General features: G+C 35.9%; 1 protein-coding gene across 1 annotated transcript; it reads right to left on the reverse strand.

Annotated features, from left to right (window-relative positions):
• Positions 1 to 6,950: 6,950 nt before the first annotated feature.
• On the reverse strand, positions 6,951 to 25,714 carry LOC100643964. Its single transcript, XM_012313642.3, has 11 exons — positions 24,962 to 25,714; positions 23,884 to 23,929; positions 23,641 to 23,808; positions 18,662 to 18,881; positions 14,316 to 14,399; positions 13,136 to 13,269; positions 11,651 to 11,787; positions 11,176 to 11,330; positions 9,596 to 9,837; positions 9,309 to 9,495; positions 6,951 to 9,168 (listed from the first exon to the last, which is right to left on the reverse strand). Exons 1-11 carry the CDS (start codon positions 25,000 to 25,002, stop codon positions 8,972 to 8,974), a joined length of 1,611 nt encoding a protein of 536 aa, XP_012169032.1. The 5' UTR covers positions 25,003 to 25,714; the 3' UTR covers positions 6,951 to 8,971.
• Positions 25,715 to 25,922: the final 208 nt, after the last annotated feature.

Raw genomic sequence — 25,922 nt, forward strand, 5'->3', positions numbered from 1 at the left:
GGTTTTTATTTTTTTAAAAATTGCTAAAACGATATCAAATGAGGATATATGATGCTTGAATAGTTGAAGAGATTAATAGAATTAGGGAAACGTGTAAAAACATAACTATAATGTAGTATCGTGGACAGATCGCCTAAGAAATATCAGTTGAATTACAATAGTTATTTAGCTCTCTTAGATTCACTCTCTGCATGGTATCGAATTTGGATGTATTGTTGATGCACTATTTTATTTTTAGTATTAATTGTAATAAAATGTATTTAAACGCGAATCGAATATGTTGGAAAATCTGTCTGTCTCGGGTACGGTTTTTATTTTTTTAAAAATTGCTAAAACGATATCAAATGAGGATATATGATGCTTGAATAGTTGAAGAGATTAATAGAATTAGGGAAATGTATAAAAACATAAACTATGAACTATATGAACTATGAAATTAAACATGAATTATATGAGCTATGAACTATGAAACTAAACATGATCTATAAACAATGTTGCGACAAACCTAAGTGCCGACAGGCCAAAAGGGTCTGGAAACTTTAATAGGCCAAGCGGAACATCAATGTGTCCTTGGTCCTTCAGTCGAATAGTTACGCGGAAGAAGACATAACTAACTATTATAGAAGAAGAATAAATAACTATTGTAGTACGTGATCATGCTCTCGAACGATTACGAAATACATACGTGGTGGGGATATGAGAAAAGACAAAGGGATGCTTAAGGGAGAAAGACGAATTAATCGACATTCGTTAATTAAGAGTCGAGTTGTGAGGAATTGCGAGTTGAGAGTCGAGTTGTGAAGAGCTGTGAGTTGAGTCAAGAAAGAGTTGCCGAGTTGTTATCAATCGTTAATTATTAGTTTTGAGTTGTGAATTATCCATTTAGTTGCTTAGTTATAGCACGTTACTGTATTTAGTTCACGTTAAATAACCATCGTTTCCTGTTTAACCCTTAACGTGTGCCTCTCAAGCACCACCGATGTGCGACGTTCTATTCCAAATGTATTTTTGGGTCGTTATCGGTAATTGTTTACAAATAAAAAATAATACTTTTCAGTGAGTACTATGAGACCTGTGAACGCACACCCGGTTTACATCCCAATGAATATTTTAAAAAATTCCACACGTTACTCAATTATAATTAATATAAATATTGTAATCAAAATTATATTACTTCTGAGATGAATAAAGATTATTTTCAATGACTTTAATATTATTATTTATAGGTCATTGTAGCACTTAAAATCTGACACTTAAAAACTTGCAAGTCGAAGTACGATGAGAATAAGTTGAAGTTGCCGGTCGATATTCACAATTAAAAGTCGCAGCGTTAAGAGCTAATCCATTGTAAATAGATGCATCTATCAATAAACTTATTAAGATAGAAATCATTGGAAACCCTAATTTCTAATATTTCTGAATAAATAAATCCTACGATAACATTAGTACAAATACTTTATATTTGAATGCAGTTGCGGTTTCCAAATTTTTGCAGTTTCTTCTTTTTAAAGAATACAGTATATATTATAAGTATCTAGATTTTCAATTCTAGAAATTATTTCTAGAACAATGTTCAGCCTGTGAATATATTAGTATATGTACTATAGTATAGTAGAATATATTAGTATATACATTGTTAGAAAAATTAAGAATAGTTTAGATTACTTTGAAATCTTTCATTCAAAGAGTGTAGATTAAAATAAGAATCAAATTTGAATTAACTTTGCAGCAAAATCTTTTCTGAATGTGTAAGTATAATTTGATACAGAAACGATAGATATTCTTCCGGTTTTATCAAAGACACCCTATTTTCATGGATCCTAGCCAACGAAGCTACCTCGTCGTTTCTACATCGCATGATAACTCGATTAAACCCGATAACCGAGTATTTATTATCCTCGGAGATTTCATTTTGATAAAATCCGCTGGCACCCTTCTTCGCCGCTGCTGCGCCCTCGTGCAACGATGCGTTTCTCCAACCGGAAGTTGCACGTCCAGAAGTACACGCTTGAATTCGCGGCGAGATACCGCATTGGATTGAAATATTGAACCATTCCTAGGAATGCATTTTCATGATATTCCTCTCTCTCATCCCTGTAGCTCGTAAAAAATTTCTAACGTAACTTTAAAATTTATAATGTGCACGTTGTTGATAAAAATTTTCTCGGCTACGTTTCACTCTACAATCTCGCAAGCTTGTTGATGCTGAAAATATTCTATACCCTTCATTATATGTATCTACATATCTGTGTAATAAATATTATTAATTTTCAAACCATATGGGATTAGTAGACTCTCAGACTCTGTACATGCAAACATGAAATATATTATTATCAAAGAGATTATTACAATAAAATCATAAGCGACATATTATGTATGTTTCGTGCCACATTTTTATACATATACCTTTTTAATATCTTTGTGCGAATTAAGAACTATATTTTTTGCATTTATGGCAAAATTTTTATAATTTCTTTTACTTTTTATATTGCGTTCTCCAAATCGCCAGACGTAAATAAAGGCGACATATTATGTATTTTTCGTGCCACATTTTTATACATATACCTTTTTAATATCTTTGTGCGAATTAAGAACTATATTTTTTGCATTTATGGCAAAATTTTTATAATTTCTTTTACTTTTTATATTGCGTTCTCCAAATCGCCAGACGTAAATAAAGGCGACATATTATGTATTTTTTGTGCCACATTTTTATACATATACCTTTTTAATATCTTTTTGCGAATTAAGAACTATATTTTTTGCATTTATGGCAAAATTTTTATAATTTCTTTTACTTTTTATATTGCGCTCTCCAAATCGCCAGACGTAAATAAAGGCGACATATTAAGTATTTTTCGTGCCACATTTTTATACATATACCTTTTTAATATCTTTGTGCGAAGTAAGAACTATATTTTTTGCATTTATGGCAAAATTTTTATAATTTCTTTTACTTTTTATATCGCGTTCTCCAAATCGCCAGACCCCTAAAAAAAGAGATTATTTGTTATATTCCACAGAATAAACCTCCATTTTGTTTATCTAGAGAACCAGTTCCACTTTGCATTACATGCCATATGTTTTTTAATGCTACGCGAAACGCATCAAACAAAAATTCTTCCGGCACCGCAATGTTCGTGCAAGGAAACTTCATTTCGTAACGAAGCACCATAGTCCATAAAACGAATCGCATTGAGAATTGCTTTTGAATAACGTCTTCGACCACCTTATACACGAGCCCTTTGACTTAATCGGTGCTCCAATTAATAAACGACATTTGCGTCGGTAGGATGATAAAACTGCGCGCGAAACGGTGGCTGGCTTATATTTCGCTTTGCGATCTTTCTTCCAGATGCATTAATCTGCTGCAACATCGAAATGGTTTCACCAACGATTTATTTATCACGGACACCCTTTTATTGAAATTAAAAGCGATTTAAAAGAGAAGAGTAGCGACAGCCAGGGATCGATCGAGATATACGTACGTATCGAATTACCAGCGGATTATCGTCGTGCAGAGGGATCAACGCGTTGCCGTGGCGCACGATAATTATTTCTGCGTTAGCCATAATTATTGCCGGGGTGGTAATTAATTCCTGCCTGAGCGGCAATTAATTTATTGCGGCTTGATTAATTGCCGCATGCTCGCCGCCGAGAGACAGTTCGTTACTGCGTTGCTGGATCGCCCTTTTGGCTCCACTGCGAAATCGACCCTTTCCTAAGAAGAATTCTTGGATTTGTCTCCGATTTTCGATCACAGAATCGAAACGAAGTTAACGTTTTAGGTAAAAAGTTGATATTCCTAGAACTCTGAATTATACTAGTTATCTAAAATTATTGGGTTGGCAACTAAATGATTCCGGATTTTGTCAATAGGTGGTCTTAGCACATTCTTTTGTTTTGACAACGTATTCAAAGCACCTAACCTATATTGTTTTCTTGTTGTTTGAAGTTCCACCTTTAATTCAGTAAAAGAATTGTATCGATTAGTTATTTAGTTTCGCTTTTATCTTAATTTAAAAATGGAAGAACAAGACGCGCATTTCAGAAATATTTTATGGTATTACTTCCGAAAAGACAAAAACGCATCACAAACACACGAGGAGTTATGTGCCGTATATGGGAATGAAGCCCCGAAAGAAAGGCAGTGTCAAAATTGGTTTGCCAAATTTCGTTCTGGTGATTTTTCACTGAAAAGTGCTCAACGATCTGGCCGTCCAATTGAAGTGGATGAGACCCATATCAAGACCATTATCGATTCAGATCGTCATAGCACAACGCGTGAGATTGTAGAGAAGCTCGATGTATCGCATACATGTATTCAAAAAATATTAAAACAGCTTGGCTATGTGAAGAAACTCGATTCATGAGTCCCTCATCAGCTTAAGGAAATTCATTTGACGCAGCGCATTAGCATCTACGATTCGCTTCTGAAACTCAACGAAATTGATCCATTCCTGAAACAACCGATTGCTGGCGACCAAAAGTGGATAGTTTATAACAACGTTAATCGGAACAGATCGTGGGTGATGCAAGATGAACCAGCCCAGAGGACACCAAAAGCTGAGACTTACCAACAAAAGATTATGCTGTCAGTTTGATGGGATTATAAAGGAATTCTGTGCTTTGAACTTTTACCAAGAAACCAAACGATTAATTCAAACGTGTACATTGAACAACTCGCCAAACTGAGTAATGTAGTTTAAGAAAAGCGGCCGGAATTGGCAAATGGTAAGGATGTTGTTTGCCAGCAAATGCAAATATAATGCAAAGCTCCACACACCTTTAGTCACTCGCCAAAAATTATTGGAACTTAGATTGGGATGTATTGTCACATCCACCAATAACCCTAACCTTGTGCCTTCAGATTACCATTTATTTCGTTTCTTGCAGAACTCCTTAAATAGTAAACATTTTAATGACGCTGATGATGTAAAATCACATTTAATTCAGTTTTCTGCTGACAAAAATTAAAAGTTTCATGAACATGGAGTTATGACACTGCCTGAAAAATAGCAAAAGTTCATCGACAAAAACGGACAATACCTAATTGAATAAAGTTATATTTTTAAGCAAAAATTTTGAATTTTCCTTCTTATTTAAGATACACAGTCACTCAGTTACCAACCCAATATTAACAAAAGTTTCAGTTGTAGGAATAATTTGATCAAAAACTAGAATCTAAAAGTTTAATATTCCTGAAAGTTTGGAAAGTTGTTCAATGTTGTTCAAAATTGAACTAAAATTCTTGACAGTAATCGATGTTTCCTTAATTTTCAATGATCAATATTAGAATTCTCGATTTCGCTGTTGACTAAACATCAGAATATGTTCTCTAACAGGATATGATGTACATTTGAAATGTCCAATATATTTATATTTTCTTCGTTCAATGTTATATTTCTTTCCTTGATATCTTTCAGTTTTATGATATTTATGCGTATATCTATATAAGATACGTTTTCCTATGAACTAAAACAGACCACCTAGGATAATCATGAAAATCCTCTACAGAGGAAGGATCTTATTAATTGCCTGGGTCCCAGAGCTATTTGAAAGGTTTCCCTCTGTCGAACAAAAATGCAGTCATCGATAATGCGCTAGCCTGAACGAGACCAACGAACTATCGTATATTTCTTGCGTTATCGAGGGAGGATCGAGCGACAAATGGCGGTGCCAGTCCATTCTGCAGGTGAGATATTGCGTAGATTTTCACTTTTCACCATGAACCGGCCATTTGCGGCGATCTTTGAGTGTGCTCGAAGAAACGAAAGCACCGGGTGCATCTCGATGAAGGATATGCTGTTTGGAAAATACGATTCGTTCCGTGCCGTGACCATTGTAATCCTGAGACACGTCGAATTTTTCAAAATCAACCAGGTAGAAGTCCTCTTTTCGTCACGCTGGTTTTTCGCTCCATCGGTGGTGGACTAGTTCCTGGAAACGCGGTATTTGTATGAAATCGTCCAGATTCATTTTCTTTAACCGATCCTTTGCGATACGTGAGTCATCTGATTTACCGCCGAAAGAAATTATTTTCGACTCCTTCGTTTCCAAAATTTCAGATATTTCACTAGTAATACCAACGTAAGAGAAAAATTTTATGAAGTAGGTGCCCTCAATTAGAATGTTCTAAAACAGCGTTTTTAGTGATTTTTTTTTAGAAGGGAAAGAAGAAATGAAGTTATTGGATTTTGAGGTATGGTTTTATATATATTTAACGAATACAAAAAAATTTTGTTTAAAGTAAAAAAAAATTATAATTATAATTATTATATATTAAAATTATAATCGGCGTGAAAAATCCACCTCGTAATTCTTGACTGAAACGAAAAACCAAAAAAGGAAAATTATTATATATTTTCCTTATCGATGAACTAACAAAAAATTGTGAAATTAAAAATTTTGGCGGGTTTAAAAATATGTTAAAAACTTTAAGGTACTATAACAACAATTAAAATAAACTTTTTGGCGTACTTGTTTAATTCGTCCAAAAGAAAAATATATAATAATTTAATCCTTTTTTTGGTTTTTTGTTTCAATCAAGAATTACGAGGTGGATCTCTCATGACGATTGAAGACTGCAGCGACAAGACCTAAAAAAAATTTTTTTGTATTCGTTAAATATATATAAAACCATACCTCAAAATTCAAAAACTTCATTTCTTTCTTTCCCTTCTAAAAAAATCACAAAAAACGCTGTTTTAGAACATTCTAATTTAAAAACCCCTGAACGGAGAAGCTCATAATTACAGACAGGTATACTTGTAATAATATCTACCTAATATTTTCGTAATAATATCACTCGTGGTATAATACTATCATAGTAATGATATAAATAGAGAATTTCATAATAGGACTGATAATATAATAATACTTTCATAATAACATTGTTTGTGAATAAAAAATTGTACGAGTCGATGAAGTTTATTTAAAAAGACAATAAATACTCCTGCTACAGTTTATTGGAAACCTTGATACACTCGAGCTTAATTATAAATATTATGGATCATACGCTGCTATATTTACAAGTAATTCGATCGAGGAGGTGGATTCTGATTGCTGTCGATTGTAAATGGAAGGGGGGGGCGGTATATCTGAAGAACATGTAGAAAAAAATATTTCCGGAACGACCAGGAGGGGAAATTAATATTTCACAGATTGATGAATTCAGGATGCTTCGGCGAAGTTTCGCAATAAATTATCAAGACGAGAGCTGAGCTACGTTTCTTTGGCTCCCCCGATATGATGCAAAATATTATTTAATCCTCGCTGGCTGTTCTCTGGCTTCTGGCAATTCTTTAATGCTCCTGCCTCTCGAGAATTGAAGAAATTAAGAGAAAAATACAAAACAAGAAAATACGAAGAATAGCATGAAAAAAAAAAAAAAAAAATAAGAAAGTCCAGACACACTTGGACACTGAGTATATATCATTATGCATATAAAATATAAACCTAAATATTGTAACTGTTTATTGCATAGCGATGTTTATATCATACGAAAATGCATCGTTCGCAAACATTCAGAAACTTCGACTATGAAACGTGTTATTATATCTCTGAGATACAGCTAGATCTGAAATATGATAGATATAGTAGTATTCGCATAAATTTCAATACATTGGACGCCTCGTTGTATTCTCTAATAAAAAATTCTCACAAAGGAGATAATGACCTTAACCGTGCTGCGATTTTCGAATTTTTATATCACAATCTTTTTCTCGCTTTAGCAAACAAAAAGAATTTATAATATTTTTAAGATGTTCAAACAGGAATAGTATCTACCATTAAAGCGTTTTTTAGTATTTTGTTCAATCTTATTGCAATACAATTAGATGAGAAATAATCGAAAGAATGTAGCAGGGTTAATCCAAAAACACATTCACACACGCTTGAAAAAGAAGTACATCTAACGAGAACGAGCGAGAAAGACATAATATTTATGGTTTACCCATGATATATCTATTCACTGTCTTTGTCAATGGTAAGATGGTAACCTTGACGCTTGAACATAAGCGAAATAATTCTTCCAACAATCTAAAATATAAGAGAACACTACTATAATGTTATCTATGAAAGGATGATTTGAAATTGTAAAAAAGGTCGTTGTTCTAAATTTTTGTATAAGTTACGGCATGCATATAAAGTATGATCAGTTATTTGTTCAGCTGTAGCTCGAGACCTCGATGATTTTTATGTTCCTGAATATGACGAGTAATGCTATTAGGCATACTTAAAGTACTGAATCTCATTAAACGGTATTAAACGACTGTATATCTAGTCATTCGTTTTGATCTCGTGTAGTAACGTTCGCGCGACCGAGAAAGATTGTAATCAAATATTTTTCTCAATCGCGCGTTCGATACGGAGAACGTGGCAAAATCCTCGACTTCTAAATTCGCCTTTGATCGTTGTTATCTACGAACGGCAACTCACTTGTACGCAAAATAAACGAAGAAATTACAATTGAAAAAAGATAAAAAGAAACAGCGTTTAGGTAAAAAGGAAACACGAGTTCAATCGTTCACGATCTACCCGACTACGTTTCGCTTGTTATCGACGGTTAATTAGCTATTAAACAAACAAAAAGGAAATAGAAAACTACGCCTAATCGTATTTATCACAATATATGTTCTTTGACTTTTCTAATTTCATTTTCTAGCTATTTGTCTAGCTATTCATTTTTTATCTCACGCTTTACCGAAATACACAATTTTTAGCTACATTTGTATTGCTTGCGTCTCACAATTTGTATTCTCGACCGTCGATTGAAAATACCTTTTTTATCGATCGAGCCTGTGGTTAGCTTTATTACCGATCGCGTCACTTCTTACAAACGCAATGATCGCTTTATTACCGACAGAGGATATTTTCCCGGTGATTCTTTCGATACGCTTGTACCGATGGAGTTGCCACGAAGAAGAAGGAAAAGAGGAGAAATTCGCTTGTACGTCCAAAGAGGCCGCGTTTAGTTGATCCTACCCTTGTGGGTCATGTAACTTATGCTATCGGATAAAAGTTTTTCCCTAGCCTGTCTTCGAATTCTCGAACACATCGCTAATATCGTCCCTGCCATTAGACAGAGGAAGCCACAACCGATTCCTATGATCGTACTAAGAACAGTTGATCTAAGGCACACTCTGTCGTTCGTGGATTCACTAGATCCTGCAAAAAAGACATCAATAATCAATATATTTATATAAACGAATAAAAATGTTAATAATCATAATAATCACAGTTTTGTTTAAACGATGACTCGAATAACGGATTGAATATTTTAAGGTCGAATCATTTACTGAAATTACCACTTCGGAAAGCTGTAGTGGAATTCTGGAAGAATTCCGTATCTGCCTCGCCTTCCTGTAGAACACGCAACGATTGGAACAGATTGACGTTCTCTGACAAACTCGTCGCTGGCGTCGACGGGCCACCAATTTCTGGCAAAGAACGTTTAGCCACATTCTTGGCGTTCCTCCAATGACACGGTTGACTCTGTACAATCACGAATAATTCATATAACAACGGGCATATAAATTCACATCAAGACTTTTAACAAAATGATCTATTGTATGACGATTCGTTTCCTACATACTGGACATCTTCCGTGACACATTCTGACATCGCACTCGATGTATAGAGCAGGTGAACCAGTGAACCTAAACGTCTTCATGTAGGCGAAAACTTGAGTCTCGAAGAGACCACTCTCTGACCAGGATCCACGAAATCTACTGATCAATTTATCATCCACTGGGCACCCGTATTGATCAATCAGCTGAATCCTCTTGTTTCCACCATTGTGGGCGTAACAGTCGTTCACGACGATGTCGAAACCATCTGTGAATATAAAAATATTCATTTTACAAGTTTATCCTAATATACATTCGAATTTTTTTTATTAAATTTTACAGTAAAGTTCGATCTCTATTTATTTACATTTTAATTAAGGCGACCAAACACTTGCAGGTAGAATCTATTTGAAACTAATACTTGAAATTACAAAATTCCTATTATACAGGATGTTTCAAAAAATTAAAGTCACTAAATTAAATATGTCAAATATAGCGAACAATGGTATCGACCACACCTATGCTGTCGATAAAACAGGAAAGACTTTACTGAGGAAAATATGTGATATTTAGACTTTCGTTTATCCAGACAAGTTTTTGCTTGTTTTAATAACTATTACACGTTCCTCAAGTTTCATATCAACGTTCTGAACCAACCTAATGAACTTAAATAGCCTGAGTATATCGATTCTACTTAGAATCCTAGTATCTTGGAATATTTAAACCACTTATCGTTGTCAATTATTAACAACTTGGAATCGCGACTCGTTATCGATTTCTCCAACGAGAAAACCCTACTCTAATTTTAGTTTGTCGAAGGGAAACTGTGTACATAACAAAGGTCCTGGGTATCCCGTTAACCTGTGGAGTAACACCAGGCAGATGTTATGTAGCGCCACGTGATTAGTACTAGAACTACCACACCAGTCAAATTGACGGATTTTACAATTTTCTTTTAAAATTCCTATTTCATGCTATATTTTTCCGCAATAATGTAATGACTTTCGCAACGATAACTAAAAGAATAATATAATGAATTTTATTTTGTTTTTTATATATTCAAACTCAAAATAGTTTTGTATCAATGCTGACTGGTACTTGTCAAAATGTAAAAGGGTCCTACAATCTGTTTATCAAACCCGAATTAACCAGTTTTCTCGTTTTCTACAACTTTCCACACAGTTTTAAAAATTGTACTGTGTATCATTCGATATGATATCAGTTATGAGGAAAATTCCGGATCGATCGCTAGATCACTAGATGCTAACTAGAAATGCTAACTAGAAATACCACACTAGTCAAATGACTGGTTCTCCAATTTTATCAATGTGTCAACCCTCGTTTAAGTCGATTATGGTCCCAGATGGATAAATAATACCAAAAATGTACTACATAACATGGAGTTCCTTCCGTAAGGAAGTAATAAATCAATAAATACAAAAATATTCTATTATTACGTATTTTTTAAAAACTAGACATTTTCACTGGTTTTGGTACAAATAGCTTCGTGTTAACTATCGATAGTTCTAGTGTTAGACTGTCGGCCGTATGGAATCGATGTAAGAGTAGCGTAACGCGAAAATGCGTGTCCGCTATATCGGCGTACCGTATTTGCTGCGCATATAGATAATGAGAGTCAGAGGATCGCCGACACGGACTGGTCCAGCCACTCTAGTTCCAGTGGTCCCGTAACCGTATCTGATTTCCATGTAGCACTCTGGTGGCTGCAGGGTGAACACAACAGGATTCCCCGTCGCAACTCTGAAAGAAGATATCCGCGTTAGAGCCTTCTGCTGGCATCAACTTCCCGTTATCCACCAGTGGGACAACATACAGTACACGTTAAAAAATACACGGTACTACAAATATATATATACAATAATTTTGAATGTTTTACTGTTATTATGCATGACTGATAGGCATTGCAAGTTGACAGATATTTAATAAGATGGTCGACATCTAGGAATTGAAAGGCGACGCTTCTTCCAAACGTTGTAATCACATTTGCAAGTCGCTTTGAAGAGCTTAATTAAGGATCATTAATTGGTATTAATAATTGAGGTATTTAATAAGACACTTACTCGACGTCGAGGAATGGAAAGGTGACGGTTTTCCAGAAGTCATAACCGTATTCGCAAGTCACTTTGAAGTGTTCGTCGAACTCCTCTTCGATCAGCGGGTTGTACTGCACTGTGACCGTGTTCCACATCAAGTTTTTCTGCAGTGGAAAGAAATCGAGCGTTGTAAATCGCGAGGAGAAAATCACAGTGAGTGGGCCATTTAGACGAAATATCGATCATCGATCAATTGGTTAAAGCGGTTTACAAAGAAATGCAAGCGCTAGATACTATGTATTAGTGGAGTTAACTGAGTGTGAAGAGCGAAGAGAAATTCTTTGAAGAGTCGACATTAAAATATTACCGACGCTACTGTATTTTTCTAGTACAAAATTAAATATGATATGCTGTTGAAATTTTTCATGCAAAACAACTAACAATAGGAAAAGTAGAAATACAGGAAAAAAGGATGAAAAATGACAAAGAAAGGAAAGAGGGAAGGGAGGAAAGATATCGAATGGGAATGAAGGAAACAGTGAGAATAGAATGGGCACAGGCAGAGGAAAGGAGATGAAGGCCAGATCGAAAAGGAAGAGAAAAGTAAAAGGGAAATCTGTGATCTGTATTTAATTATTCGCTTTATATGTTCATTATATTATCTTTTCAACGATTCTATAAGTCTAGTTCGCTAATCTATAAAGCTACTTAAGAGTCAACAGAATATCGTCTTCATCCAAATTCTTTTCCTCCGTTTCGTTTGATCTCTTTCTGATCGCAACTCAGTAGGAACAGACACGATTTTAGTGCATCCTGTATAAACCACGTCGAGTTTAATAAATCTCAGCAGAACGTAACAGAATTATTAGCATCGGCATTTATGATTCGCGTCCGTTAAAGTTCTCTAACGGCACGGATGGTGCGTATATTAATATACATGTCGAGTCTCGTGGGACATTAAACATTCAGACGACGGTGGATGATCGCGAGATAAAAGATAAAACGGGCCAAGTCGATTCTTTTATTTTTTTTTTTTTTTTTTTGTCCACGTTAATCATTATTATTCCTTGTCAAAAGGGGCAAGTGGTCACGCTGTGATCGTAACGAACCACACCATCTATCTTTCGCCACACTATTATACAGTACTGTGCAAAAGTCTTAAATCATCTGTGTTACTCGTTTTACAATGGCAATTAAATATGTAGTCCCGCTGGAAAGTCTTGGGATACATCTTTAATAAAACTGTAGTATTTGATATAGATTACGTATAACAATATTAAGATATTTTATTCATGCCACTGGGTACTTGTGGTTTCTTCTGATTCACAATTTTTTTTTTTTTAATTATAATACACAGAGCCCTGGTTTAATTCTAATGGAGTCATTTACAACAGATCTTCTTAACAAATAGCGTCATCTATTTGTTCGTTACTAGAAGTGAAACATTCTCGTTTAATACATGGACTGAGGCTTTTGTACGTTACAGTATACACGCGTGCTCTCTTTACGTACCGTAGGATTTTTTCGGCTGTCCTGATGATGAGTGTTCTCGCCGAGGGTGCCGCAACGATTCAGCTGAATATAGAACTCGTAGTAGTCGCGGCCAGTTCCGTTCACGTACATGCAGTCCGGGTCATAGGAGTAGCCTTTAATTGAAATTGATCGTTCACTGTCAGCAATTTTCGTATACACACCCACGTTTACAGGTACATATTTATTAACACACATACTGGGATCATGTAAAACGCAACAACGAATCCAGATCACCAAACAAAACCATTTACAACAGATACAGTAAAAATATAATAATAAAATTTCTTAATAAATTGAGAGCTGTAAGAAAAGGTCAAAGTCTTTTGTAGAACTGAATTAATATTAATAGGAAAATTGTACGAGCTACAAGCTATGTACGTGTATTAATGCATTCTGTTCCATAACAGCATGTAACACAGCTTGGCAACAAAACAAATAAAATTGTGAAAATTACATGTGCTACAGTAACCTACATAAGTAACGTACATGAGATAGGATTGTAGACTCGAGCAATTTCTTCTATATTTTATTATTTTCATTCCTTCTATATGTTGCCACACAGAAACTAGACTATGTCGGAACTAATTGTTGAATTTCTGAATAATTAAACACGCATCGTGTGAGAGAAGTTTTCCTTTAGCTTTTAAAATCACGAATATGAAACAACGATCGAGCAAAACTGGAACGATAATCATCTATACCCTGTTCGAATCGAGAGGAACGTTCAAAGAGAGCTGAATAGTCTGGAAGGAGGACGGTGACCAACAAGGACGAGCTATTTGCAGGTGCATCGCGTGCATCGTGCAAAGAGCAGGCAACGCGTTATGCTTCTTTCAAAATAACGGAAATGCACGGTTCGACTATGCTGGTCTGGATGGACTCGCCTTGGAAAAAAGGAAAATTTTCTCTCTTTCCATCTTCCTTTCTCTATCTCTGTTTGCTAGTGGCGAACTTCAGCGAGATCGTTTCACGATAATGTTTTGCCATTAGCTCGTCAGCATCGTAACAGTTCGAGCGTTGTGTCCGCAGAGATGATGATTGCGAACGGCAAAGTCGTGAGGTCGTACAACGCGGACGTGATAGAACGTCTTTTGATGCGGATCCTCACAGCCACGTCCACGATTCATGTCGCGATGTTAATTTCCAAAGGGCTACTTACCCGCTGAGTAGAGCAACCCGGTGAAGGAACCGTTGAAACCGATCCGGATCTTCATGTAGTCGTCCTGACACTCTGCCTCGATATCTACAAATTTTTATTTTATTAATAAGAAATACATCATTCCACAATTTTGTTTTTTTTATTAGATGGCTGGTTTTCTATGAGTTGTTTCACTATTTTGATTGAATTGGTGTGAAGTTAAATTGTGTTTATACATAGTTTATACATTTCTCTCAGTAAATTATAAAATAAAAAATTTTTTGATTTTTATATGTGAAGCACAATATTTATCGTGTTAATCATGTTCATACTAATCTTGTTAATTATGTCCTTAACTCGTTGAATTGCTTTTAGCATTCTTAAAAAAATATGATCAACGTTTAACTCTAAAGAAACCAAACATTAACTTTGTCAGGGTTGAGTTGTCAGTTTGGTTTTTGCATACCCCATATGCCGATGATTAATGACTAATAATGTTCAACTTTAAATGTGAAACTTTAATTTACATAAAATACTTAACACTTTGACTGCACATATTCCACTCAGGGCGCCATAGTGTTTTAACACAGTGCACCGTTTGATGCAAGATTTGTTCTCATTTTCTTTTTATTGATGTTCTAATAAAAATGTTTAATCGTTCAATGGGGCACTTTTTATTTCAAGTATCTTCTATTCATCGGTTATATTCAAAATGTCCTAATTGTCAATTTTCATTCAATTTTTAGAATTATAAGAAGTTGAAGCGCTCCGGTCATCAATGACCATTGTGGCATCACAAGAGAAACGGTGGTGGTTCGTATATAACCAACGTGCCAGTCAAATTGTTAACGTATGAGTTATTAGGTTTGCCCAAAGCGCAGAAAATATCGGAGATTAAGAGATAAGCGATTTTTAAATTCTTCATTTTATCATACTGTCGAAGGATTAATAGCGGAATATATAGCACACACACATCCCCTTCAAATTCTTCCACGTCTTTTCCCAAAGTCACGTATCGTACTTTCCAAATTAACGTCAATTTCCACGATAACGAACGAGTCATCAGCAGCCGCCTGCTTTTACGATCGGAAGCTTCGATAAAACGGTTCCAACAAGGCAGCGAACCTAAGAGAAGTCACGATGCCGAAACGTTGGTGTTTCGTGTCGAAACGGTCGGAAAATCGGGGGCCATCCGGTGGGCGGAAAGCGGCGGAAAACCGGCCGCCGATGACGAGTGAAAGTAAACCGGCAAAGCCCCTTTATAGGTGCTCTTCGTGGTAAGCAGCCGTTTCCATCGTAAAACGACGTAATGCAGCGGGAGTGTGGAAGATGAACGGCGTTAGATGGAGGCTGAAGATAGTCACACTCGAGGTAATCCTCGATGATACAACGTTTCGTCGAGAGAACGTTTCCCGCCCGTTTTCTTTTTCTCTCTCCTTCCTTTCTTTTCTTTCTTTTTTTATTCTTCAGTGTGACTGTGTAGGTAGGTGCGCGTGCTGCACTAGCAGCACGCGTACACCATTTTCGACCGGTATGCACACTTATTAGAATTGCGGATAAGTAAAGTGCTTTGTGTTCAGAGGCCGGCAAAACGTCCGAGAGTAAACAATGGAAGCGGTTACGCAACTCTGATATACTCGCGCTCGAGTACGCGAGGAGAAGTATAGTATCTCGGTGTCACGACGAACATTCTTCACTCGCGATTTCGCCCGTGACTCCTTTCGTCGTTGGTTTACCTCTTTGTATCTATGCACGAGATACGATACGACTCTGTGGTATGTGAATAATTGTATATTTTATCTGGATTTAGAGTTACATTAACACGTTCGTCGCCACGTCGCACATATCCAAGGTATACTTCCGTGGGGACCCCGTCACCAAGGTATGGCGACGCTCTTCTTGTTCGAGTTAATTAAATATACGATATGATATATAGGATATAGAACATAAAAATATTAAAAACACATTATACCATACTTCTTATTAATTTATATTCTGGATAATATATTATTCTATATCGCATGGTATTTGTTAAAACATTTCAAACACATTTGGGTAATTTTGGGCACTTCGAACAATAGTTGTAGACTCCGTCATCACTACTCTCCTCACTTTCAAATATATTTTCACATTGTTTACTGAACGTTTTGAGGATGAAAAAATCACTGATGTACGTCTCACAAGTATACTTCTCGACTAAATGAAAGATCTGAGATATCTGCCATGAAATCCCTCGGAATACTGTAGCTGGAAAGCTTATCGCTTTCTCCATTTCAAAACTAAATAATCTTTTCTTTACAATAAATCGAAGGCGATAAATAATGCGGCGGTCGGATTTGGGCCCGCAGGAAACTTAGCCGAATCACGCTGGGCAACGAACGTGTTAAGTCATTACATAAGAATATCTTATTATTAGGTTGTCCGAAAAGCTTCTTTCGTTTCATTTCACGATAATAGATGAACAACGATCCATTTCGTTATACCTCTATTATTATGTTCGCGCATAATTCGATAAACTAATATAAAACAAAAAACATTGTGCGTCTATTATTTCCTTATAAAACGAAAGAAACTTTTCGGACAACCTAATACATAACAACGTTGTTCGAAAATTGAAATCTTCCTAACTTAATCTCATTTTCATCCTCATTTTCGTTCGAACTAGGGACTGTACATATTTGCTGTAAATTTTAATATTTGACAGAAATTTATGATAAATTCCAATCTTCCAATTCCACTAAATATAACGCGCAATATCTCACTCTCAAGAACAGTGAAACATTGCCAACAATCCATTAATCATCTAACTTCTAATCATAGTAAGTTTTAACTATCTAGCTTTTAACCGTAAGGGCATCGTTCATTTTCAACAGCGAAATCGTTTGTATGAGCACAATGACGAGAGTACGAGTTTCAAAAATAAGAAGCGCAATGGTTCATTTACGTGAAAGACGCTGCATCAACGACGACGAACAGCAGAAGAAAGAAGAGAAGATGGAGACCCGAGGTCGTAGAAACGAGCGTGCACAGGAGGATACATTAAAGCTAATGGGCCTTCTTTCGCGTAATCGACGATACCGCGGGTGGCCGCCGTGTTTCCCGCAGAGAGAACCTTTATGACTTCATCGAGACTAAGCCGGTCTCCATTGGAGAACGTGCACAGCTCATCATCGATAAGCATGCTCTAAGACGAGTCGTCTAATTCGGGAACCTGTCATGTCGTTCTCTAACGATTCGTATCAATTTACCTCTTGATTAAGCCACCCTTCGTCCGTGCAGCCTTAACCTTCCAGCAATTACGAGTCGTGTTTCGTTCGAATCTCGACAGCGTAAATCTCGGAAATTACAATGAAGACTGGACGAGTAACGCCTTCGAGACGAATTTATTGGAGGATAGCCTTCTCGCGAGCCGCAATTTCGCGAATTACGGACCTTCACGGGTCACGTCCGCCAGATAAGATCAAATTCTTTTTCCTTAGGTTGGTGCATAAAAGATGTTTCTTCGTTTAACAGTAACATTTAAGTCGCACACTGTATTTAATCAAAATAATTTCCACGTTAGTCGTTTAATCGATTAACAATTTCTATCTATATATTAAGCAATGATACTTATCCTAGACCTGACAGAAATTCACTATAAATGACTCTTTTTCAAATCCATCAAATATCATATAATACAATACACAACATACGTGTCTACATTCAAAAACGCTCCAAACATTCCAAATAACCAAATGTTGTCTAAGGATGTGTATCTTTCTCCTATATATTACTATCCTTCGTGTATCAAACGGTTTATAACTAAATAAATGGAATTCATAGAGAAAGGAGACTCGAGAGCTATAGAGAGCTATAGAGAGCTATAGAGACGCGGATAATACCGATCGAGAGAGAAGTGAAGAGAAAGGAAATGAGTGGACGTGTCGAACGCAGTAGTGTCTCGGTGTCGGGAGTGCCGTACGAGTTTCCGACACCGTTTTAATTGCGTCCACTCTAACGGTAGCTGTTCGCCATCGCATCGCGTCGCGAATGCCGGATCGTCGAGAAAGCTGTGCACCAGTGACGACGCCGATGGATCGATCGATCAAACGCTTCCTAGCTACGTCCATCGCAACTCGGAAAGGTAGCAATAATAACGGATATCTGCGTGTGGTAACGGTCCCCGAGGGTGAAAGCGTTCGCTTTCTTATTGGAGATTCCTAGTTTCAGGATTTAGATATTTAATTTAATTAAATGAAAGAGAATCGTGCAATAGCATAGTTAGAAGTTTTTGTTTGGATATGCAAAAACTGTTATCCTTTTACAGTTGGGAAATATGGTAACTAAACTGAAGGTAAAATGTTTCATAATATTTCAAAATCACTTACGTTGAACTCGAGTAGTATTAGGTCTGTATCTCCTGTGTTCCCGATCCCAGGTCTCCGGATGCCTTTTCCATTCCTCATCCCCAACCACTCCAGTTCCTCCACCTCCAGGTATTCCTTGTAGACCCTGAAGGGTCTGAAGAGCTTGAAGATTCGGGCTCAAGGGTCTTCCTTTCAGCGATGGTATTGGTACATACGCTGCTCCTTCTCCAACGTACACAACCTTCGTGCGAAAGGAACAAAATTAACTCGATTAATAAAGCTAAATTGAATTAAACCATTCGAAATCCATTTCCAATTAATAGACAGTCCAGTTACAGATTGCACAATTTTTCCTTATGTTTTTAGACTTCTAATAATTTTAAATTTCAGATGGTACTTTCTATAATACTCTTATCTTCTTATTTTAATTCTTCGAGTGCTTTATATTAAATAATAACTAGTTTGCGGATGTTTATGCATTTATGAAAAATTTAAATATACAGAAATATGTAAAATATATATATAATATGCAGAGATATCTATAATATGAGTAATACATAAGTAAAATAATCCACCTCTAAAAATTCTGCTTTTTTGGACAGATATATTCGCAAAATTATGAATTTGCGTAATTATTCATAATCTATTAATAGCAGAAACACAATTTTTGTCACATGACGAATCGACAAAAATCAATTTCAAATATCTTAACGTCATCACCGAAACTTACAAATTAATGAATAATGAATAAATAATGATATACCAGGAATACTAAATTGCCAAATCACACTATGGGAATCGCACAACAAACATCAAAATAGACCCACACCATTCATAACAGAGATTTAATGCCTCTTTTACCGTTGATCCAGCTGCAATTTCCCACGTGGAAACAAGTGGTTACAAAGGAAAAGGGAAAACGACGAGATGAGAAGGAAAAGAACTGTACGATGGACGCGTGACTAACGCTTGGCAAGCTCGTTCCTCACGTGTTGTGTGAACGCCTTGAAACATCGGGTTCTTGTTCTTGTACGATTGCAATGCACGCGCGTCAGGATAATACTTGGTTTCGCTTGTCGCGTAACCCGTGACTTCCATTTGTTCCACCATCTCCAGCAATCTTCCTTCTTCTCTTCCTCGTTTTCTGTATCACTTGGTGCACGTGTCTTATGGGTCTACCAGCGTGCACCAAAGTTAGCCGATAAATGTTTCAAGAGAAAAGTCGCGTTTATGTCGAAGATGCTTATTGCAGTTCGTAGTACGGTGCTAATACTCGCTACTTTGCAACGAGGTTCTTAAACCAATGTTATACAACCCTCCTCAAATCGTGAATTTCTTTCGTAATAGCCAAATGATTTGCAACCTCTTCTCTTTTATATAGTTTATATAGAGCTGCGTTTCATAGGTATAAGACTACCATAAATTTTCAATTCTTGAACAGCTACGAGGTATGAAAGATATAACATGAGAAAATCTAATTATAATCTACAAAATTGAACAATTATGAAAGTTCACTTAAGGAACTTATTGTTACAATTTCATGTTATTGTGTTCTTAGTTTAATTTTCGTATAATAAAATATTCTGCTATTTTAGTGTCATAATTACGAAACAGGAATATAAATTCTTCCTCTTTAGCGAATACAATCAAACTTTGATTTCAAATACCTTATCATTTAATATATAATATAATACATAATATATAATATATAATTAATATACAAAAATTAAAAGTTTCTGGGTGGTTTTATGGTTATGAGACGCAGTGCAATGTACTTCCTTCCTAAAAATCTCAGTGTTATAGCACAAATAGAATAATGTAACTATATTGAAATGAATGCGAAAAATCTTGAAAAATAATTATAACGATCTTTAAAAACCAATCCTCAGAAAATACTTCGCGATTCGGAGATCGGTAACCTGGATTATAAGGAATCGTGGAAACTGAATATCAGTTTTGTTTCTGATCTTCAGTTTTACGAGACTGTTTCGCCTTGCAAACGCGGCACGCAGAACCCAGAGGGGAGAAAGAACAATAAGAAGAGCAGCAGATTGCAACATGCACCGTAAACGAAAAAGAACATAATTCTTGTGGAACAAGTCGTCTTACGGGACCTCTGGAATCTGTTGCAATTATCGAAACCATAATAGAAAGTCATTTTCACAGGATTTTTCAAAAAAGCCTTTCCCTTCCTTCCTCATCAACCTTTTAAACCCTATGCAAACTTTCGAGACTTTCCAACCCATCGAGATGGTCAAGACTTCTAAGACAATCAAGATTTAAATTTTGCATCATGTTTGAAGTCATTGGAAATTTTTACTATAATACAAACGATTCGAAATGTTTCAGAATTCATCACTAGTATTCTCTCTGAGCCGGATCAGGTAGGAGGCGGCACGTGGTTGGTGGTAAACGGCAGGCTACGCAAAAAGTACTGCAAATAGCCTCCATATGTCGGTACCAGTGGAAACAATCGTGTCGTTACACGCTCTTCTTCGCCGATCTCTCGCCTCTTTTTACCTCGTTTCTTCGTCTGCTACCAGCTCTAACAACGAGCTGAGATTCTTTCTCGGATTCCAGTTCGTGCGTTCTCCACCCGAATCAGCTCTCCGCGCGAGCAACTTACACGCAGCATTCTCGTCATTTTCCTTTTCGTTCTCCTATTTGTTCTCTTTCTTGGCAGATTATAGCTTTTCATGGATTCCACTTTTCTGACATTTCTGGAACTTCTTCTGGAACTTGAGCGGCGTTTATGGGCTACTAGAATGGTTAACAGCATCGCTCCTTCGTGGTATCTTGTCTCTTCGCTTTATGGGAAGCCGGAGGATACTTCGAAACGTCTTTAGGAGTATCGTTTTGAGAAACGCTCGCGAGGTAGAACGTCCAACGTGTTTGGCAACAGGGTTAGGTTAAAGTGCTCGGTTTCCACGTAAATGGATCGTTTAGATCTTTCTTTTCGGCTTTTAGGAATTTCTTGTTCTTGTAAGAAATAGAATTTTGAGACCTAAGTGAGGCCTTTTACAAATTGTGATTTTGAAACGTCAGTGCTTGATGCTTAAAATATAGATCATCCTATGGATCAAAACTTTATTGAATTATCTCAATAAATTTTCTATCCTTTTCATTGTTAAATATAATTCTGAATCTTCTATCGTAGCAAATTTATCTAAATATCTATCATAATGAATTCGATCTGATGAGAATGTTAGAAATATTTTTTCTGGAACTAGATATTTTGTGAAAAATATAATGTTGTAAGACTCATAAATATCCTTTTGAAAATTGCAATTTTCTTATTTTATATGCTCGATGCCTATTTAAACTCAAAAGATTTTTAATATTTTATTTTCTCGAAGTATCTTCTTCCATTGTCTTTATAGTTAAACATATTAATTCGCTATGTTAAATATAATATAAATATATTCTAAATCGCTCGATATAACAGGAATACTTGGAATGCTTCTCCTGAAAGACGATAATTTTTTACCTTATGAGAAAAGGAAGAATTTGAGACTTAAAAATACCTTTTTAATAATATTGATTTTCTACATAATTTCTTATGTTTGATACTTAAGATCAAATCTTCATTGATATTTTATCTTCTTGAGATACCTTCAGTCGTCTTCTTCGTTAAATATCATTGTGGATCGACTACGTGTCATAGTAAACTCGACGTGACATCCGTGGATAGCGTATTTTAAGACAAGATGTTCCTGCGGGCTGTTGTCGATGGTCTCTCGAGTCTCATCATGACACGAGCGCTCATGCGATGATTAACGGTCGCGTGGTTAGGGCGACGAAAGTCATTAGTCGAGCTATGATCGGTCAGATGAGAGCTAGGTGAACGTACCTATCGTATCTCGGAGATTGTCCCTGACCTACACCTGTTCATCAACCAAACCTGATTATCTTATCGTTTAATGTTTCTTGCGAATTCCGTGTGATCCGTAATTCCCGGTCTTAACCAGAAGAATTCTCTTGTGGTTGTACAAGATTACAGAAAATACGTTCATCGGTGCATTTTATAGTTTCTTCTGTTGTGATTTGTTTCGTTGATGCACAGGTATTGCGTTCACTGGATACTCCAAGTAGGAAAAAATGTTGTTGATCATCGTCCGAAAAAACTGTCCAAGTTTGCAATGTGTAGATTCTTAGAAAATAATGATTTATCACTTCACAAAATGAAAAATAACCAGCCGTTTCTATAGAACCGCTTGATGAGGGGGATTAACCTTCGGCGTACTAGTCAAGCACGCGTCAATCGCTTATCTTCTTTCCTAGCGTACAAATAATCGATGCAGAAAATATATCGCCGCTGTGCTAAAAGAATGATATAAATGGTAAATTTAAACTTTTTAGGAAATCGGTTTAAAGCAACAGATTATTAAAACAGAGAACATTTTTCAATCTTCTTTCCTTCGCAATTGGGTTAATCTTTAACTTTAAGCAAAATCTTTAAATTTTGTACGTCTCTAATCAAAATTCTAAAGGATTATAATAGTTTTTTGTGTCAAATAATATAATTTTATTAGATAAGATCATGATATCTAATCATGGTTCTAAAATATAGGAAAATTTGCAAATACACAAAATTGACTCTTCTAGTAAACCAAAGAATTTCTTTTTACTTGAATAAAAAGATTCTTAAGTTTTCTTATACAAGGACGACCAATGTTCTTAAAAAATTGAGGTAAATTATGCTATAAACATCACCGGCGCAATTCAGGTGAAAATGATTCCATGAGGATGAAGAATTTGCTAAATGAATAGTAGCCAATAGTAAACCAAAGAATTTCTTTTTACTTGAATAAAAAGATTCTTAAGTTTCCTTATACAAGGACTACCAATGTTCTTAAAAAATTGAGGTAAATTATGCTATAGACATCACCGGCGCAATTCAGGTGAAAATGATTCGATGAAGATGAAGAATTTGCTACGTGAATATGCATCATGGAACTGACGCTTCGTCGAATCAACTTCGACTTCGTAAAAATACTCACAGCATCGTGATCGCTGGCCTCATGCGTTAACGCTTCCCTGGTTTCATTGTGAAGCGAGTCGTCATCCTCGGGACCAGATCCACTTCCGGCCCAATAATCCTCGGTTGTCTCGTCCAACACAGAGTCTTCCGCGTTTCCATCGCCCTCTCCATTCTCGTGATTCGTTGCCTTCAAAATTTACCTTTAACTTTAGTCTTCATAAAAGATTAAAATTTTAAATAGTCATTTTTGTGCCTGATCTACCTGACATCGAAGCGTTGCCACTGTTAGAAGCCATACGATCGCGTATCTGGAACAAAAAGAAGAAAACATTTTTATTAGTTTAATAATATATTTTCAAAATATTAGAATTTTACGCTCAAAATCATTATTTTTTGTTGTCTGAAAACAACTATTTTCTCTACTTGAAAAAGAAGATATTTCCAAAATTCTGTAATTCTATAATATTTTAGATAACTATTTTAATTATTGTTTATACAATATTAAAGGCAATATAGATGAATGTACTACACATATTCCAATGTAAAGACATACAAATCAATTAAAGGCAAAATTAGAATTATGTACTCGGAAGTTTAGCAGTGCAATTCTCGTAGACACGTTTTATTTATCCGATGACATAAGCAAATTAATAGTCTACAAGTTCTAATGCATTCTAATGACCAGTTTAGATACATTCTAATAACTACTTTAAATGCTATGAATATGTTAATATATTTGAATAGGTATGCTAATTTCAAATACTGCCGCAAAGTTGTTTGGTTTCATTAACTTTTCTATTTATTTTTGCAAAAAGCTTTCTGCAGAAACAACTTTTTTTTATGTTATTTGCAGTGTTAGAGATAAGATAGATATAAATTATATTACAATTGGCATATAGGATATAACAACGCTTCTTCGATATTTGGGTTTTCATTTGCATTTGAAATATAATTGCATTAATAATTGCCTGTGAACATACATCACAAAATCATGCAATACGAATATTGTCATTTTAGCATATTGCTATTTGCGTCGCCCCGCTAATTCTTTTATCGTCGAATTTAAATTTTCTATTGTTCGTTCATCTTCCAAAGCGAAACATCTATAAAAATCGTTTAGTAATTGTCCTTCTAAAAAAATTATAGCTGGATAACAAAAATAACATGCGAGGGAAACAAAGAAGATTTAAAAAATCTGTAATGTTTAACAAATATGAAGAAAACAGACATCTTGGACAGAAATAAGCTTTCGAAATTTGTTGTTTTCTCTCGGTAGAGACAAAAATAACAAATTTTTCCACATTGGATCAGAATTTGATCTACAAGATTTCGATGATTACCCTAAAGATTTCCAGTCCACACACGTTTCTGGTCTAGACATCGTTCCCTATGCCAAAGAAACCCCAGGTTCTCTGTGATTATCCAAGGTAAGCCAAGAAGCCTGAGAACGTGAAGCGGACTCGGAACGTGCACGTTTGTTCACGCGGTAACAGGCCGCGGACCGACGCGAATTCGCGATAATAACGAAAGACAACGGACGGATAGGATCGCGGGAAACCATAATCGGATCATTGCCAAGCGTGACTTGGCCTAATCGGCCCGCAGGATCGAGGGAATCCTCGTCGATGCGTCAGCAAACGCGTGTTTCGCATACGGAACGCGTTTCACCACTTTTTGACTCGTGACACTCGCCAAGTTCCTGCAAGCTTCCATAGTGTTCCCAGAACAAGAGCAGAAGAAATAGAATGATCAATGAGTCATGTTCTTGACTCATGTTCTGAACTTGACAATGCTCGATCTTGTAAGAGACGGAAAGACGTTAACCCGTTAGGATTCGTGTCACTTTTGTTCTCATAGAGCGAACCGATGAATTCGTTCCTCCCCTTTTGTTTTATCACTTCCTCCTTCTCCAGGCTTCGTTTTTCGCCATCTACCTCTTCTACGTGGTTGGTTGCACTTCATCGACTTCCTTTCTACGACGCCGATGTAACGGGTCTCTTTCTTTCACATCGATCTCACTCGAGTCTAACCCTGTGTGGTTTGTTGGTTTTCTTTTGATATATTCAGGTGACATATTGTGGTCTAAAAATCATAGTTCGCTTATTTTTTTCATAAAGCACTGTTCTATTCTTATTATTATAAAAATGCTTGAATTTTGCAGTTAATAAAATATATCCCGAAATGAAACTGTAATTTGATCAACTGTCAAATTAAAAGAATAATTCTTTTAATATACGCTTAAAACTTTGACTTACGCCACTCTAATTTTCAGTCTTCGATATATGATATATGTACAATTCC

Source organism: Bombus terrestris, chromosome 1 (genome assembly GCF_910591885.1).
Source record: "Bombus terrestris chromosome 1, iyBomTerr1.2, whole genome shotgun sequence".
Classification (NCBI taxonomy): Eukaryota; Metazoa; Arthropoda; class Insecta; order Hymenoptera; family Apidae; genus Bombus; species Bombus terrestris.